Genomic DNA, 18,891 nt, shown 5'->3' on the forward strand with positions numbered 1-18,891 from the left:
TTCTATCAATACCTGCGTTATCTCTCCATTTCTTAGTTCATTCCTTCATTCTTTGTCGTCCTCCCATAATTCATTCAATGGGTGCATCTCTCTTCATTTGTATAACATGCTTCATGAGTAACATTCAACTCTTTACATGAAACCTTCCATCCGAACACATCACATATCTGAACAAAAACCCAAACAACCAGAGAGGTGACGTTGAACTGTCTATTTTTAATGGAAAACAATAATAGTACAAAATGGGTATAGAAACCTACATTTCGAAAAAAAATCCTGAAATTATATCTACATGTATGGTGACTCATCCATTGGTGATCTTTGAGTGCCCAAATTCTTAATCTGAAACTTTAACATTAATAAGAGTGGTTGATCACATTTGACTGACACCAAACAATTGATAAGGAATGATTCTGAAGCCAATTTTACCTTTGGCTGTAGAAATGTGTTTTCAAAATTCACTGCACATGATTAAAAACCATATGAAAACTTGATAAGGAAATATATTGATATATATGTAGTTTTAGGAAAAGGGTGGTCCTATTCTAATTCCCTGCCATCTTTTACTGATATGATTCTTTTGTGACATCTTTTCCATTTGGGATTTTTTTTTCTTTACAGTCACCATTACTACGCCACAAGATCACAGAAATAATGCTCATCTTATATGGTGTCTTGAAAATATAGTTATATGATATAATATAGAAATAAACACAACAACCACCAAGTGAGGTTATTGCATGCATAATGGTGTGATTACTAAATCACATTTCAGGTCATATTTAAGGATTTTTCAAATCTATATATAGCATTATTTATATTAATGATCAAAACATTACTATAGATTCAATATTACTTCTTTACATATAACAATATAAAAAAAGGATGGCCTATGCACTAAAATACATAGTCAACCGTTATTTTTTCTTGCACTTTAAATGCTAAGTTTCTTTCATTTCATTTTGACAAACAATGACAAGCCTGCATATGAGTGTTAAGACAAGGGGATGAAATTATGTTTAACAAATTGATTTGCACAAACCCAAAACTAGTTAAGACATGACGACTCGGTGTTTGAGCAATCCGTGTTCACTGACAACTGTTATAAGCTACAGAAATCCTTGCATCTGATTGGCTCAGAGCAAAGGTGTCTGTGCAAACCACCAACAAGATGCTCCATGATACACTTACATGTACCAGGGTCCTGTAACACAAAGCTTAGCGATAAATAGCAAATATGAGAGAACACGTCTGATTGGTTCCTGGTCGGTATTTTGCGCCAAATGCCGTGTAATATTGATGTCGATTGGTCAGTTCATTTAGCGATTGATCGCTAATCTTTGTGTTACGGAGCCCTGATCACTTAAGATTCCCATTTTGTCAAAACCAACTCGATGAGTTAAGCCCTTTTGGCATTACAGGCAAATATCGTTATCAACAAAATCACCTTTGGAGAAGATTTAAAATCATCATTTCCCAAGCCGATTGCAATAGCATAAAAATTGTCATCAAATATGAACAATAAACACTTTCATTACTGTCTCAATATGGCTTGGGAAGCCTCTGAAATTGTTCGTATAGTTTTCAAATCATGCAATTATGTCTTTTGATGCCTCCAAAACTTTGAAATACGAAAAATATTTATGATACTTTCGAAGCTGCCTTTAATTTCTCACTGATATTAATTTTACTCTTAATGCTCTATTTAGTTCTTTATGACTGTGTTAACTTTGATATGTACTATGTCATAAACATGTTTTCTTGCATATGCTTCGCTTCATATATTTTAAAATACATGTTGGAGGAGCATGATGAAAAACATCCACTGCACAAATTTTGTTGAAACTGCTTCAACATGGGCCAAATTAGGACCACATGAATTTATTATCAGCCCCGTTGAAGTCAAGATAATGGTTATATGCATAGTATGTCATATGGGCTCACACAACTACAGCTACATGTACATCCCAGAACAAAATGCATGTAATTTGAAATCATTTGAAACATGATTTGTACTGTAAATCTTCATCATATATAATTTTATTAGAAAATGTGCGAAAGACAAACTAATTATGGTGTAACTTTCCATACACTTTCCATACACGAGACATATTCTAATCAATCGCAGCTCTATAATAACTACTTATTTGTAAGGTGATAAAGACATAGTAAATAAGCACTTAAGGATTATTGTCATTTTCTTGATCACATTTGATCAGCCTTTTCAGCATACAATGCATGCACAAACTCAACACCACGATGGTGAGCAGACAAGACAATACAATAGTATTGATTTCCTTGATTGTAATCCCAAATTACTTTACAGAAAGATTAACCTGAGAACTCCTAATCGTCTCTGTATGCCTGATACAGGCAATTATACAAATCATTCATTTTCTAAGACAAAGAAAGAAAAAGAGACTTAAAGCCAACCACACACTACACAATCTGACAGCGACGCAAAATTTTAGAAAAAAATATGTAGCATTGTAATTAAAACATTCAAATATGGAAAACTACATTGGTCCAAGTACTATATCATAGTATGGATGTTTTAAAGTTTTTAGTTAAACTCAAGGCAGCTGCGAGCATCCTTGCACAGGTCCATTATTGGCATGAAAATTAAATTCTGAAGTGGAAAGATGTCGTGTAAGTTATGTGGTAGGGTTAGATTGGAGTCGATTTTACTAAAAAAATATTTGCAGAACAATCTTTTGATTTCATTAGACCTAACATGAGAGAATTCAATTGTCATTTGCTACAAAGTTGGGGGGGGGGGGTTAAATGTGAGTAACGATCACTCATAAATTCCTGGTTGCAAGCAGAATAGCACATCACAGCATAGGACTGAGAGGTATGCTACTTCTACTACTGCTGCTGCTGCTACTGGTGCTGCTGCCACTGCTACTGCTCCTACTTCTGCTACTACCACTGTGCACAGTAAGAAATGAGATTGTGCTAAAAGACATTCACACATATTTAGGTACTTTTCCATGATTTTAAGATCAATGAAACAGCTCTAAGGTCTCGTGTCTGATCATGTAGTGTGTGCGCAGTGTACTTTGAACTCTGATATCACATTTTACCCTGTTTATCATTACATCAACAATCAAACTGTTGCTCTGATTACATCAACAGCAAAATATACATAACTTGAACACTAGTAGAAAAAAAATCTATTACATTTACAAATCCACTTCACAGTCAACTTTTGTACTGAATTAGAGTGCATATTACATCCTAACAAGAAAAAAAATATATACACATGAAAGACTACACAGAAAAAGTCTAACACTACATATGGCCATTATTGACTATGTAGTAACCCATGGTTGGTGCTAAAACAAATTCAGTTGGCTTTCTAAGCTGAATATTCTTTAAACTATCTTATCATGCAAAAAAGAAAAACATTTATTAACAATAATTACACTCTGCCTTGTAAGGCATAAGAGATAATACATCATAGATGTATTAGGGTACCATACCACAAAGGTTAACAATTAATCATACACTTGATTTTCATTGTAGTCAATGCAATTTATTGTAGAAAAATGATCTACGATCATCGATGCACTTTATACATAGCAAATGTTTGCTTGCTCACGTTCAGTGTACAACATTTTCCACACCCTGGGGAGCATTCTATGCTCCTACTGCATTTCTCAAATGCTCAAAATGTTGATAAAACCACATGTAGTTCAAACATTAACAATCGACCACGGGCCCATTCAAATGAAAATGATTGTGTTGCCAACCAAAATGCGGCTATGAAATATACTCACTTCTCCACACCCTGGGGAGCATTCTATGCTAACACATTTCTTACATGCTCAAAATGTTGAAACATGGGTAGAGAGTGGCAACCGAAAATTATTGCCTTGCCGGCTAAAACGTGACAATGGAATTCCGAGAACCTTCTAAACATTATGGTACTGTTATCATCAACATTAGTTTCATTATCAACCAAAATTTACTGTACATAGTTCTAATGTGTCGTCTTTCTCAAGGTATTTTAATTATTTTCAACAAATTAATTTCTTTTCATAATTTTATCCTTAGGTTAACTTCTACTGGTAGTTTTGAATCCATAAAAAGGTAAATGCATGGTTTTATAACTCCTATTTTAAATTCATACATGATTTCTGTATTGTACTGGCAGACTTATAAAAATACAATAATGTCCTTCTCTATAAAAAATAGCTATGGAAATAAGATCAGGGAAAATTTCACAATGAAAGGTCTTCAGACTCTCAGACGTCATATGACGACACAAGAATACAATTCACACTTTTCATTCCCACCACATAATTACGTCAGCATTTGGAGGATGAAAGACATATTTCTGAACGATATGAATATTACTTCACTCTGCTGTGAAGGCATAAGATAAAACATGAGCTTTAATTTAATGATAAAATACATTAAAAATTGGACACCAAGAGCACATCTTGCTTTGGATCACTTAACAAGACCAGCACAAGCATGTTCAGAAAAGAAATATAACTTTTTGAGATGTCTATTAAAAGTGTCTATTCTGTCATATTGGAATGAAAGTTTAACAACCATCAGCCTCACAAAGGCAGTTTGATTAAACATTATCGGACCACCTTCAGGGGCAACTTGAAAACAAACATGTATAGGAGTGCTTTTTGACAGACATCGACTTATTGTTCAAACATATATCATAAATAATTTGTTTTTGTTGTTGTTCTGCTCTGAAGTACCTTGAGCATCTAATCAAGATGGAAAGTGCACGATACAAGTCTTATGTATTATCATTAATATTATTGATTCATGTTACAGGTATAATCATGAAAGATATGCATCCTCAATTAGTATTATCATATTGTCGCAGTATTTCAATTTGTTGAAAAATATAAGGGATGGTTGCATATAAATCATTTCCCAATTAACAAATCAATGAATGAAATTATTATTTTTTTCTTCAATTACCTCTTATAATTGGCTTGCAAGTGATAAAATCTTAAAGTATTGTTTACTGTTATATCAAACCAATGTTAAATATTTTTTTTCACAATTCTATTTTAATCTACTATTCTATACATTGCACATCACTAAAAAGTTTTAATCTTTCAACGATTTTATATCACCGTAACCAGTCGTGTACGCTCATTTTAGTTATATCTATTTAGAGAACCAAGGTTATGTGATCATTAGTTATCATCAACTATGTATTGCAAAACTTCATATATCATCTCCCATTTTGTAAAAAAAACTCAAATACCTTGCTTTTAGAAAATCTCATTTTTGAAAAAAACATTACGAGAGCGAGATGTGATGATTATTCATCATTCATTGTGGATTCAATGACATGATAGTTAAAATGTCATCTTCATATCGTGCTATGGGACAATGTCCCTCAATGGGACAGTGCATAAATCTTCTAGATGTTATGAATTATGGCACTGCTGGCTTACCAAATTAAGAATGAATTTATTCAGTCCCATTCTTTAAACAATGGGACCCTGAATGGGAGGCCCATATTCTGAACTCAGATTTAACTTAAACTATAGCCTAAATCTGTAATTTGAAACTATGGTTTGCCAAAATACATCACAAGCCTATAAGAGTAGATGGTCAATTTTACACTTGGTACTATGATAGTTTAAAGAAATGTGTGAAAATGTTAAATACAATAGATTTTTACCAATAAGGTAAAAAAAGAGCCAAGCATCCATAAGAAATTAAAAGTGTTAACAACCTTTGGCTACACATAACATTAGTATAGACTTAGAATATGGTTTAAGCGAAACTATAGACTGGAATACAGACTAGACAATGTAAAACCACTTTCTCTATATCTAGGCAACGTTACCAACAACCATGTCATAAGATGGGGGCTTGGAGGTCATCTCAATGTCATAGTCGAATCCTTCGCATTCTTTGATGTGAGTTTCATCATCAAAGTCAGCCTTGAGACTATTCAGCAGGCGCTGGTGAAAAAAAAATGAAAAGAATCAAAGAAAGACTGGGTGTAAATGATGCCAAAAGCCGCCAATGTTAACATTTACTATCCTTGAGAAGATGTGGAGGATCTGAGGAGAACTTTCTCCATTAAACACAGTGAGCCTAGAAAGAGATATTATGTATTTTCAAGTAATGAAGAAAAAAATGCAAATTCATACTTTTGAGTAACAATGACAAATTTTCATTGAATGGCTTATTTAGAAAGAGCAAGGTTGAATAGATCAAGTTAAAACAGCTTTTATTGGGACTGCATAACATGCAGTGCACACTTACGTCTTTCATAGATCCCTTGGAAGTAGCCAATGTATGTATGGCTCCAACGGGCATACACATGATGGACAGAAGAGCCACACACCAACCCAGGCCTTGGCACCAGGCAGGGTAGATGTAGTTACCATACGTCACGGGTTCATAGTCCACAATTGTGAAGATCAGAATAGCCTGGATACAAAGCATATAACAAGTGGTCAAAATTGTTGCATTGTTCTTTCCATAATGGCTGTCACTAGAACGGAGAGCTCTGTCACAGTTGTTGATGCTAATAATATCACAATTGTGTTTGAAAATCATACTCTACATTGAATCATCACAATTGAATCATCAATTCGTTTCAATTCAGCATCCCTTTGAAATTTATCATGGACTAATCTAATCACCACTATCAAAATACCAGCAGGCCTGCCAACCTTCTACAACCAATGAAACTATTTTTTGACAAAAAAGAGCATTTTCAAAAATTTGTCTCAACGTAACAATCACGAGCCTGTTGTAGTTAGATCGGTGAAAAAAACATGTGAAATGAATTCACCTTGCTCGTAGGCAAGAATTTACTTGTTCTTTTCATGCAACAAGTTACTGGCTGACAGTGATTTTTACCGGTCTGGGACTGTCGGACTGGCACTAGTGTCACGCGCTGTGTATAATACATACTCCATGATGAGAAATTTTTAAAAAAGTCACAAATCATACAAAAAAGTATTGGTGTATTTATAGCAAAAAAGAGGAAAAAATACTCTAAAAAGGGAACGGTTGGCATGTCTGTACCAGTATCTCCATTCTTAATCATCACTAACATCCACACAACAATTATCATCATGAGCATCATGAACACAGATGTTAACATCCTCATCATCACCGCTGTCATATCCACTATACAAATTCCATGGTGTTAAACACCGTGGCCCGTATTCTGAAGTCAGGTTTAACTTAAACTCAGGTTTAAAGTTGTGGTTTAAGTATGGGAAGCCAAAAGTATCAACATTTTTTATTAGGTTGAACGTTTCTTATGTTTACTGTGCTCTTTCCCGATTCATCAATGGTGAAGACAATAATCTATTTATACTTCCTAGACAATTATGAATGATTTGAGAGTCAAATGAGCTGAAATATGATATCTCTACCATTAGTGATTTATGTAACAATTGGCTATCCATACTTAAACCACAACTTTAAACCTGAGTTTAAGTTAAACCTGCTATCAGAATACGGGCCCGTAACTCTGTCATAATACTAACCAACGACACCACTGCCTTCATCATCATCACCATCATATTCATCATCATCATCACTCCCATCATCATCATCATCATCACTCCCATCATCATCATCATGAATTTCATCCTCGTCATCACTAAAATCACCACCACTACCACCACCACCATCACAATAATGATAATCATCCTTTCCTCTCTATCAAAATTAATATTGTCCTCATCATAAATAGCAGAAAATAAGCATACACTTCGCAGACGCTTTCTGCAACATTCAGAATCTGGTGAAAATGCCCCTCAAATCACAATGGACAGATGAGAGGTCATTGTCGAAAATTGGTGAACCTGGACAGCATATTCTTAAGACTTGGACCAGACAAAAAACTGCAAATGTCCTTAATGGCACTGCTATCTTGATTTACCGATTTTTTTTTTACAAAGGATGGTTTGTTACAAAGGGCTATTGACAAGAGATTCTCTGCGTTAAAAACAGCGCCTGCGAAGTGACTGCTAAAATAGAATCATGACTTACAAGAATGAGAACTGGTGAGATAACCAACCAACAGGCTCTGAAGTATATGTTTGGATAGGATCCTGTCATGGCCTCAATATTCTTTGCCAGCCGATTCCCACCTAGAGAAATAACACAGACAAGCAGTTTTCTTATTTCTATTTAATTCATCTTTCAACTGGATTCCTACAAGCACTTTGTAGGCAATCATCTAAAGTAAGTATTGCATTATCATAATGGTGGTAAGACAGTGTTAAATTCATTTTGAGATCAGTTCTGAGCTTTACGATGTATCTGCACAGCTTGTAAAATGACATCTCTGAAATTTATTCCTTAAAAAATACAGGACAGGAATATATGACATTGGGACGTCATACCTCAGTCACATTTTCACTACGGCCGCCGTTAGGTGAGTCGAAAACAGCCGTTTTTATCTAATTTTATTCAAACCACCCATATGTCACGAGTACAATTTTTTTTTCAAACTGCTGTTTTCAAATGGCTGTACAGCGGCCGTAGGGGAAATGTGGCCGAGGTATTACTTCCTTTGCGAGATTAAATTAACTGTATTGTATAGCAATTATCCAAATTGATAATCGACTAGATTTTTACCCTATTTCTTTTTAGGTCACAATTTTAAACAATTTTTAATGTGTAAATAAACACCATTATCTTTATAATATGTAGAACAGATTAATTACCATAAACCCAGCATACAGCTATAGCCTCCCCTATGGCAACAAAGAAGAGAGAGATGACAGCAGTATACCAATCCATGATCTGGAAGAAGTACATTCCTCCCTGTATAAAAAAAACAATAAACAAGACACATATTCATGTTTAAGGTATGAATCATACTTATCTGATGATTATTATTATGATATAAAAATGTTAGAACTATACTGATAGAGATGACATAAGTAGTGATGACACCAATGGTGACAATTATCTTGATGATGTTGGTGATGATGGCATTGGAGATTATTATATCGACGATGATGTTGGAGGTAATGATGAGGATGATGATAATGATGGCAATGACATTGAATCTTAAGATGGTAATGTACATGACAATGATAGTATGTCATCAGAATCTTAATGAGCATCCTTGTATTAGAATCAGATATGACTCTGTATATAAGATCTAAATATAAAATATAGATCTGAGATATGATTCATATAAGGATATATTAAATCTTTATTTAAGATACAATTGGTATACTGATCTGTTATGGTTCTACACAAAGGTCTGCATATAAAATAAGTATCGCATTATACTTACCCTGGTGATATTAGGAAGACCAAGGAGAAAGGAGATAACACATATATAGAGGACCAGGATCTCTTTGCGATTGAAGTAGAACTGACGAAGTTTAGGAAAACCTTCATTGAAGGTAGCAACAACCACTTCAACCATGGCAAACTGGGTAAAATAACAAAACACACAAGATTAGGTTTTACAAAGGGTTGTCATTGACAGTAGGATAAATTGCTCTATCTTTGGGATACATGTATGTTTTTGTTGGTTTATTATCAACTGTTAAATAATCATTGTATCACAAGTGACTGCTGCTGCTGCTACTACTACTACTACTACTACTACTAATTTTGATATAAAAATACTTCTGTTGATCATATTTACCTGGCTATCTATTCCGAGACAGACTAACATGAGGAAAAAGAGTACAGCCCACAACTGAGGTACAGGCATGGTGTTGAATACAACTGGGTAGGTGACAAATACTAGACCAGGACCTGCAAACAAACAGAAAGCATTGCCAAATAATGTGGTTATCTATTAATTCATATGTATCATTCATGTGTAGTAAATTCTGCAATTCAGCTTCTGGCTGCTAATTTATTTGAAAATAACAACTATTATCACCATCATATGAATGCTGAGAATCATTAACAAAAACATTATTTTTTAACAGATGAAATGTGTTTTCTATAGCCCCCAAATGAAAGGGGCCTTTAGCCTTAAAAAATGGGAAAAAGGCAACCCTACATTGTGAATTCTAAATTGTTATACACATTTTATCTAAGAAGTGATCAATGAAAATTCTTTAATTGCATGTCAGATATAGGAGAGTGAGCACATTTGTTTTCCTTGTCAAAATAGCTGAAAACCAATAAACTTTCTTTGCAAACCTCTATTAATGAAATCCTGACCAATATTCTGAAAATTATTCCATTTCTAAACCGTATTTCATTTCATTTGTCATAGTGATCAGAAATGAAGTGTGCCTATGGCATAAAATGGCCCACTTTTGACCTGCGTGCTGGTTGATGGAAAATTTGCCATCTTCGACCGATCACAGGTACACCTTAAAATTTGTTGTGAATTAAGGATTAAAACAAAGATTTTCAGAATAATGGTCCAGGATCGACCTCTGCTAGAATCCAACCCACCTGATACCACCACATCATCAATGTCAGCTTCTTGAATCTTGGAAATATAACCCAAAGCACAGAAGATCACACAAGAAGCAAATATACTGGTAAAACTGTTGATCCCACATATAGTAAGAGTATCTCTGGGGGAAAAAAGAAGCAAAACATGCAGACATTTAATAATCCATGTGTCCTACTTCTCCATAGTAGGATTGAGAAATTTTAAAGTTTTTTTTCCTTGAAACACCAATTCCACTAGTGGTAGGTCTAAAAACAATTATTTCTATCTTGTTTTCAGCAAAACTTGATTACAATACAAATTAAATTCATGTGTACTTTAAAACCAGCATTGCCAAATTCATCACCATAATGAATCTTGCCCGAGTAAAGTGCTTAAGAGATGATGTATGCATTGATGCTTTTTTGACCTAAAAGGGACAGTGTATGGGCCTCTCTGGTGTAGATTCTATCCCAATGCTGCCACCATTAGAATAGTCAGGCAACAATCATAATACTTGTCATCCTTCATGGTGATGGCAGGAGTTCATATCCCACTGCTGCCACCATTAAATGGTCAGGTACCATTCACCAAATTAAAGCCCTTCACGTCTATGGCATGGGTTCATATGTTACTACCATTAAATAGTCACACACCGATCATCATACTTATCTACCTTCAGAGTTCATATCCCACTGCTGCCACAATAAAATGGTTAGGCATCATTCACCAAATTAATGCCCTTTGTGTCTATGGCTTGGGTTCATATGTTACTATTATTGAATATTCACACATCAATCATACTTACCTACCTTTATGGTGATGGCAGGAGTTCATATCCCACTGCCGCCACCATTAAATAGTCAGGCACCATTCACCAAATTAACGCCTTACACATCTATGGCATGGGTTCATATGTTACTATCATTAAATAGTCCAACACCAATCATCATACAGCTTATTGTAGTCTAAGAATATGCAGCCCTACAGATCTACTCGATTTGGCTGCAATTACAGCGCTTTTTGGATGGAAATTTGGGAGCGTTTCATCAAAATTTGTCCACAACTTTCCGTGATTTTGTTTGACTAAGAAGCACAATGTCTGTCTGTTACAGGTAAGTGTCAAATAATTAGACTCCTGTTGCATAAAAAAAATCAGAATGAAACACCCCTCGGGGTCAATGGTAGAGGGCCGGCGGAAGTTGCCGCCTTTCCTTATTCAAGTCTTAATGGGAGCTCAGGACTGGCCATCTTCGTGAAATTTCCATAAAATAGTCAACATGTTTGTGCACTCAAACCCCACTTGTCTCCATTTCACTCAATTTACTTAATACTCCAATTGGCAACCAAATCGTATGAACCTAAAAACACAGGCAAATTATTTCAGGAATGTCCAACATGTAAGAGGTTGAAAGTATATACCTAGCGATTTGTCCTTTAAGCCTGGCGCACACTTATAAGATCCATTGCAATCCAATTTTCAATTAAATTATATTAGACACTTGATACGAACAATCCAACCTATAAATTCTTAACAACCAAAGTTCTGAATAATAATATGAATACTAACTTTGAAATTCTATCCTCCCTTTAGGGATATAAGCAAATCAAATTCCAAATCGCAATGACGTCATCATCGGCTGCGACTCGAAACTGCTTTGGACTTTACTCCGACCATAAGGCTTGCAGCAAAGTAGAATTTTAATTTTAGTATTCCTACCGAACTTCCAATAAAATGATTTTACTTCTTGGGACTTTTATATTTAATGTGATTCGTTCAAAATCGTGTCGCAACGGACCGTGTAGTATGCGCTAGGCTTCAGTCAATGGCATAAAACAGGTCCATATTCTACAACAGAGGAGTTATAATGAATGCCATACCTCACTATAGACCGATTCTTGAATTCGTTGTAACTAGACAGTGCTATCATAGACCCAAAGGCAATCCCAATGGAGTTGAAATTTTGAGCAGCTGCAGCTTCCCATACCTATGAAGTAGAAAAATGATATATAACAGAAATGATGGCTATAAAAATAATTATACCATATCCTACCCCTTCAAAAATGAATCAAAGGTTGAAAAAAAAATCTTCATTCCAATACTACATGGATGTCACAACTTCATTCAATAAAATATCATATATTTAATATCTGTGCACAAGGCAAATTTCTAGCAAATCAAAGTCATCAATTATACGCCGACTTTTCAAAATATACATTAAAGTAGAACATAGCTTTATAAAATGTACTTTAAAACTGAGTTCATATTATCTGTACAAAGTTTAAAGTGTAAATTGATTTCAAATTTTGCTTTATGTGTACTGCAGAAAGTATGCAAGCGTTATGTTTTTAAATGAAATGAAAGCTGGCTTACCGAAGCTTGTTTGAGGAGTTCCCAGCGAGGTTTAAAGAGGTAACTCATACCATCCGCAGCCCCATCTAACAGGGCACAGTTTATTAACAGAACAAACAACACCAAATAAGGGAAGGTTGCTGTGAAATACACGACCTGTGGGGGAAAAAGTAATGAATGGCATAAATATTTAAGGGGCTAATATATATGAAAACAAATAAGAACATATCATAAGAGGAAAGAAAATTATCGAGGATGTAAAATGAAACAAAATGTAGTTGAATAATTTCAAAATGATCTTAGATAGAAAACACGGGGATAAATACAAGGTATGGAAGGAGAAGCACAAACAAATCTTTAAAAAAAAGGATGGAACCTGAAGCCAGATTTTATGAGAGTAAGCATAGGAAGAGCATCAACATACCATAATGCCAGTCAAACTAATTAAAAACATTTTCTAAAAATAGGTTTTTCCTGTCTACTTGCTGACAACAAATTTAAATCAGATATATTGTCAATGTCAATTTTTTTCTTCAAAATTTCCAAAAGGAGAAGATTTTTCAGTTTGAAATTTCCCCTGATATTGATGGTTCCACTACAATATAAGTAAAAAGGAAATTTGTTCAAATAAGCTTGATTTCATATCAGTACAATAACCAAATGACATTCAATATTTTTAGAAATGGTACTATAATCAAATAGTACTTGGTGAAGTTGGTGATGCCATTCCATTTAAGGAAAGTGAAAGTTTGCAAAAAGCAATTTTTATAAACAGAACTATGGCAAAGTAAAAAAATTGATAAAGCTTAATAATAACATGTTATTGCTTAACTTGCAAAGTTTACTGGCCTCATGCAACCACTTCAAAACATGATGAATCAATACCGAGTGTCATCATAATATATACAATGATGTCTTTCATATTAATTATACCACTGATTACCCAAAAATGGTGAGTGAAAAATCCTTGTTGAAACCTTTGTTCCCCCCAAATTTTTTTATGTGAACCAAACATGTGATTATGACACGATGACACTCGTTAACGGAGCATGTTTCAAATGAGGTTTCAGGGCCTACCAGGTATCTGCATCATGGGTTTATGCAAAGCTGAATAAATACACATAAAAGGCTCAGCACAGATTGAATGTGAGGAAATTGCTTTATCTTTATCACTACTTTGTGATAACCACAAACTATTGCATAAAGATTCAGTTTTAGACAATGTATATATATATATATATATATATATATATATATATATATAAAGAGAAACAAGGTTGAAACTTTCATGCTTTAATCCAACAAAATTTATTGAAGTCCACAAATTTGATAAAGACGGTATGTACTCGTCGAAAATTTGTGGACTTCAATAAATTTTGTTGGATTAAAACATGAAAGTTTCAACCTTGTTTCTCTTAATATTACTCCAACACGTGGAATATCTACCGAATATATATATATATATGGGAGAGACAGAGGCAGAGCAAGAGAGATACAGAAATGGGGGGAGGGGGAGACAGGAGGCAGAAGCCATGACAAATGAAAATGCTTTGCAGAACAAACAATGTTCACGCAAGCAACATTTTTTTTTCAATAAATGAGAGATAACTAGAGGGGGTGTTAATGTATTTAGGAAAGGTATGTTGAAGAGAAATAAAACAGTGAAAGACTTCAAATCACCAAAAGGTGATACAGAGAGGAGTATAATCTAACTGGATTCTAATAAAAACAATAAATGTAAGACATGGAAAAAGGCTAAACAAAAGAAAGGGAAATGAAAAAGGAATAATTTAAATAAACAAATCCTAACAGATTGGAGGGAAAATGCATGATTCTCAAGTGGAACAAACTGTGCAATTTCCGGGATGGGGGGGGGGGGGTTATGAACATTAGATATTTGTACACAAAAACATTATTCAAAAAGATATCTTGCTGCAACCCCTCTCTCTTTCTTTCTTTTTTGGAGGGGGTGGGGAGGGTGGGGTGATCATTTTTTCTGAGCCCTATGTAAATGAAAAAGAAATTTGGGGGGTATGCAGAGATGAAGATTGGTGGTTGAGGGTTGTGATTTTGCTTCATACATATATATATATATATATATATATATATATATTTATTTCAGGCGTCTGAAAGAGGGAATGGTATGAAAGCTCCCTTAAAAAAAAAAAAATTTCCAAATTATACTAATCAGTAAAATATATTTTTGTTTGTGCTTTCTTCTCCTGGTAAACTTGTCATATAGATTATCAGTCTCCAAAACATGCTTATTCCATAACTTATTCAGTCAAGTTAGAGAAGTATATTTTAATATTCCTCTCTATTCTCATGTGTTTCCTTTCCTAAATACGCTACATTTGCTTGAAAACATATTAGAAATCAATAAATCAAAATAAAAAATGTTAAATAAAATGGGTTTAGACAAAACAAAAATTTCATTCAATGAACACACATAAATTTCCCCCAAATTACTTTGTTTTTAAAGACATATATGCACCTATAGTGGAACAGAAAAAAGGAGATTTTAGGGCAAGAAATCTATGCAGGGATTCAGCATGTCTTCACCTTATGGTAGATAAGAAAGATGTACACATTGATCACGAGGGTGTAAGTCATCAATGGTAATTCACAGAGTCAAGCAATGACTCAAAGAAAAAAAAGTTTGATCGAGCAGACTCTTGGTAAGTCATCATAATAGAGATTTGCTCAGGCTGATCATCACATATGCCATCAGAGACTTGCTCGGGTTGATTATCTAAAATGCCATCAGAGACTTGCTCGGGTTGATAATCTAAAATGCCATCAGAGACTTGCTCGGGTTGATTATCTAAACTGCCATCAGAGACTTGCTCGGGTTGATCATTGCATTTGCCATCAAAGACTTGCTCGCGCTGATCGTCCCATTTGTCTACAGAGACTTGCTCGGGTTGATTATCTAAAATGCCATCAGAGACTTGCTCGGGTTGATTATCTAAAATGCCATCAGTTTGCTTGGGTTGAATATCAAATATACAATCAGAGACTTGCTCGGGTTGTATATAATTTTTGAACGATAATGGTACAGAGAAAGAAATGTTGAGCCATCAACCTGGGAAAGATAAATTGAAATGAAAGGATTAATTGGTGGATTTATTGTTTATTGAGTGTCAGAATGAATGAATGGAGTCAATGATGTGATGATGAATGTTGATGAAGCACATAGCACTCTGTTTCTGTGATTATAAAGACACATTTACTGCAGAGGAAAAGGGATAATAAAGAGACTGTCAGGTTATCAATTCAAACACTACACACCACCACACATATTTATTAATATAACGCCTCCCACTTTCTCTCTCTTATCGCTCCAAACTCAGTATACATTTTCCCCCTCAGATTTGTAAAATTTTTTCAACTTTTTTTTTGAGGGGGGGGGGGTATTATTCAGGGCCATTTGAAAAAAAATCATTTAATAAAACTTTTATTTTCTGAGTTTATTTATATTTCTTTCTTGCTCATACAAGAGGGAGAAACACAGATCCTGAATAAAATGACTGATACCCTCAAAACCAACAATACTTTGGGATATTCATTACATGGGTCGATCTATGTCAATCTTTTTTTGGCAGTTACTCTCTTTGCAAACTTTTTTTTCATTTGTAAGTGATTTAGTGCAATAAGATTTGACAAACTAAAATCATGTGAAAGTTCAACAGGTGAGTAGATCTACTATTCTTCCCTCCACCTCTTTATTCAATTAAAAGTGAAAGTATTACTCCGCTTATGTCAAATTCTGAATACGAAATCTAGTGAAAAAAGGAATTTTGCATCAAACAGTACAATATGTGGACACCATTAAAATGGCCATTTTGACTTTGGGCCATCAGTCTCAATGAATTGGGCAGTATTTCATGATGCATCCTGTCAGTGATATCAAATAATTAATAAATTCTGGGCCGATCACATGCAAGAGTTTTAGTAGATTATAACAGTTGTAAAGTGAAAGTCACTGACTATTTGTTAATGAAATGAAATGCTCCCCCTGGGACACAGTGCCTTACTAAAAGATTTAGACCCACACATATTCAGCTAACCTATTCTCGACATCGGATATAGTTAAAAATGAGCCTAGATCTCACCTTGCCCGATGTAGCAACACCCTTGAAGAGACAAAAGTACACAAGGATCCAAGCCAAGAGCAAGAGACCGAACAGCTCCCAACGCATACCATTTGGTTCATCAATTCCACCGCTGATCTGTAGTACTCGGTGGCTGTAGAATCAATCAAAGAAGTAGTTATGAAAACTCAAACTTACAACCGAGTATATTCACATTCAAAGCTTGATTTGTAAATTCTCTCTTTCTTTGTTTTGTGGGAAGCTGGATGGCTTCTCATTCTCTCTGTAGTCTTTAAAACCGAACTACTAACAGTATCACGATAAGGCTTGGACGGCTTTGTCAGGTCTGTATGCTGCTATAATATCCCCCCACCCGAGTATATATGCGCGGCCGAGCACATGTATCCCCCGAACCCACCGCGTCATTCGTCATTGCGATATAGAGCTCACACAGAAATTTGATAAATTAAAAAGTATAAAAAATCTTGGTGAAGGTTTGAGGAAAATCCATTAAAGATTATTAAGAAAGTTATTAGAATTCTAAGTTTTGGATTTTTGACATCATAACTAATGGTTCCTGATGACTTATTGTTGTTTTCTTTTCATGATCGAATGTGAAATGAATAAACGGTTCCATAAAGACCATCTTGAATTTTCTGAGAAAATTTTTTTTTTAAACTTGTTATGTAAAAATGCACAAATCAAATAGTTAAAATTCAAATAACTTTTTGAATTCTTTGATGGATTTTCCTCAAACCTTCAGCAATATCTTTTTATTATTTTTCTGCTATTTTCACAATAAACTTTTTGTCAGGGTGAACTTCCCTTTTAAAAACCATAGCCAAATTAATGCATACTAAATGAAAATGTATGATTGGATAAGACTTTTTAAGATAAAATAAAAACTAGAAGAGATTATAATCAATTGGTTTTTCACAATAGCTTCCTTTGTGAATTCAGGATTAGGAAAAATCCTGGCATTTACCAACCCAACAGACTCTTCAAAACTTGGCTTGAAATTCAAGAAGTAATATTATCTTACTCAAAGTACTCCTGAGTAGATGAATTGGTTCCATTGGGTTTGGTCTCATTAAGTCCCAGACTAAGGTAGTCCTCTTGGGACCAGCAATTATCCGTGTTCCAGGTATTGTTGCATCCAGACCATGGGAGGACACTCTGGAACGATGCAAACAGGTAGAAGAGGGCCCACGTCATGATCACATTGTAGTAGGTTGTCAAGAGGAATGTGATCATTACAGTTGCTACACCAGTACCTGGTGATGGGAGAATAAGAGGGAAATCAAGGAATTATTATATGTACAGACCTGCCAACCTTCTACAACAAAAAAAAGTATTCTTATAAGGAAAAAAAAAGTATTCATCGACAAAAAAAAGAGTATTTTTAAAAATTTGTCTCAACGTAACAGTAATCGCCAACTTGTTGTAGTGAGATCGGTGAAAAACATGTGAAATGACTCTACTTCAAAACTTGATAATTCACCCTTTTAAACATGTGCTCGTAGGCAAGAATTTACTTGTTCTTTTTATGCAACAAGATACTGGCCCGACAGTGATTATTACTGGTCTGGGACTGTGGGACCGCCGCTAGTGTCACGCGCTGTGTATAATACATACTCCATGATGAGAAATTTTAAAAAAAGTAACAAATCATACAAAAAAGTATTGGTGTATTTATAGCAAAAAAGAGGAACAAATCCTCTAAAAAGGGAGCGGTTGTACATGGTATATAATATGTACAAGTTTTTTGTGAGGAAGGTGTCAAAAAAGGTATTGTGGCTAAGGGCAATTTGCCCCTGACAGTGTGAGAAATGGTCTGAAGAAAAAGACATAAAATTAATAATATGACACCTATAGAAAGTTCCTCGTCATTTGACTGATTGTTTGATATCACTCATTCAGCCCATTTTACAATGATGTCATCAACCGTGCAATATCGGATCCATTCATCGTGCAATTTTGGATCTATACAATTTTGTCCATTGCACACGCGCACCAAGACAGCAGGCACCACAAAACCACTCATGTTTGAAGCGTGTATGTTG

The 18,891-nt window shown here is 34.7% G+C and overlaps 1 protein-coding gene across 2 annotated transcripts; it reads right to left on the reverse strand.

Moving 5' to 3' along the window:
- Nucleotides 1-196: 196 nt before the first annotated feature.
- On the reverse strand, nucleotides 197-18,098 carry LOC129254587 (sodium- and chloride-dependent GABA transporter ine-like). 2 transcript variants are annotated; one of them, XM_054893085.2, is made up of 11 exons: nucleotides 17,871-18,098; nucleotides 16,850-16,982; nucleotides 12,756-12,890; nucleotides 12,263-12,369; nucleotides 10,402-10,526; nucleotides 9,632-9,744; nucleotides 9,272-9,412; nucleotides 8,691-8,790; nucleotides 8,011-8,111; nucleotides 6,262-6,429; nucleotides 197-5,954 (listed from the first exon to the last, which is right to left on the reverse strand). In XM_054893085.2, exons 1-11 carry the CDS (start codon nucleotides 18,080-18,082, stop codon nucleotides 5,823-5,825), a joined length of 1,467 nt encoding a protein of 488 aa, XP_054749060.2. In that variant the 5' UTR covers nucleotides 18,083-18,098; the 3' UTR covers nucleotides 197-5,822. The 2 variants fall into 2 exon arrangements, with proteins under 2 accessions (XP_054749060.2, XP_063968708.1); XM_064112638.1 differs by lacking the exons at nucleotides 16,850-16,982; nucleotides 17,871-18,098 and adding an exon at nucleotides 15,297-15,819.
- Between the last annotated feature and the right edge of the window lie 793 nt (nucleotides 18,099-18,891).

The sequence above is a fragment of the Lytechinus pictus genome, chromosome 2 (assembly GCF_037042905.1).
Source record: "Lytechinus pictus isolate F3 Inbred chromosome 2, Lp3.0, whole genome shotgun sequence".
Taxonomy (NCBI): domain Eukaryota; kingdom Metazoa; phylum Echinodermata; class Echinoidea; order Temnopleuroida; family Toxopneustidae; genus Lytechinus; species Lytechinus pictus.

Excerpts from the sequence above, each read along its gene's own strand:
- LOC129254587 (XM_054893085.2), bottom strand. The coding sequence starts at position 18,082 with ATGATCACATTCCTCTTGACAACCTACTACAATGTGATCATGACGTGG. Across the intron at positions 9,413-9,631 it reads GTCTCGGAATAGATAGCCAG|TTTGCCATGGTTGAAGTGGT; the intron begins GTAAATATGATC and ends TATTTTACCCAG. Across the intron at positions 5,955-6,261 it reads CCAAGGGATCTATGAAAGAC|CGCCTGCTGAATAGTCTCAA; the intron begins GTAAGTGTGCAC and ends TTTTTTCACCAG.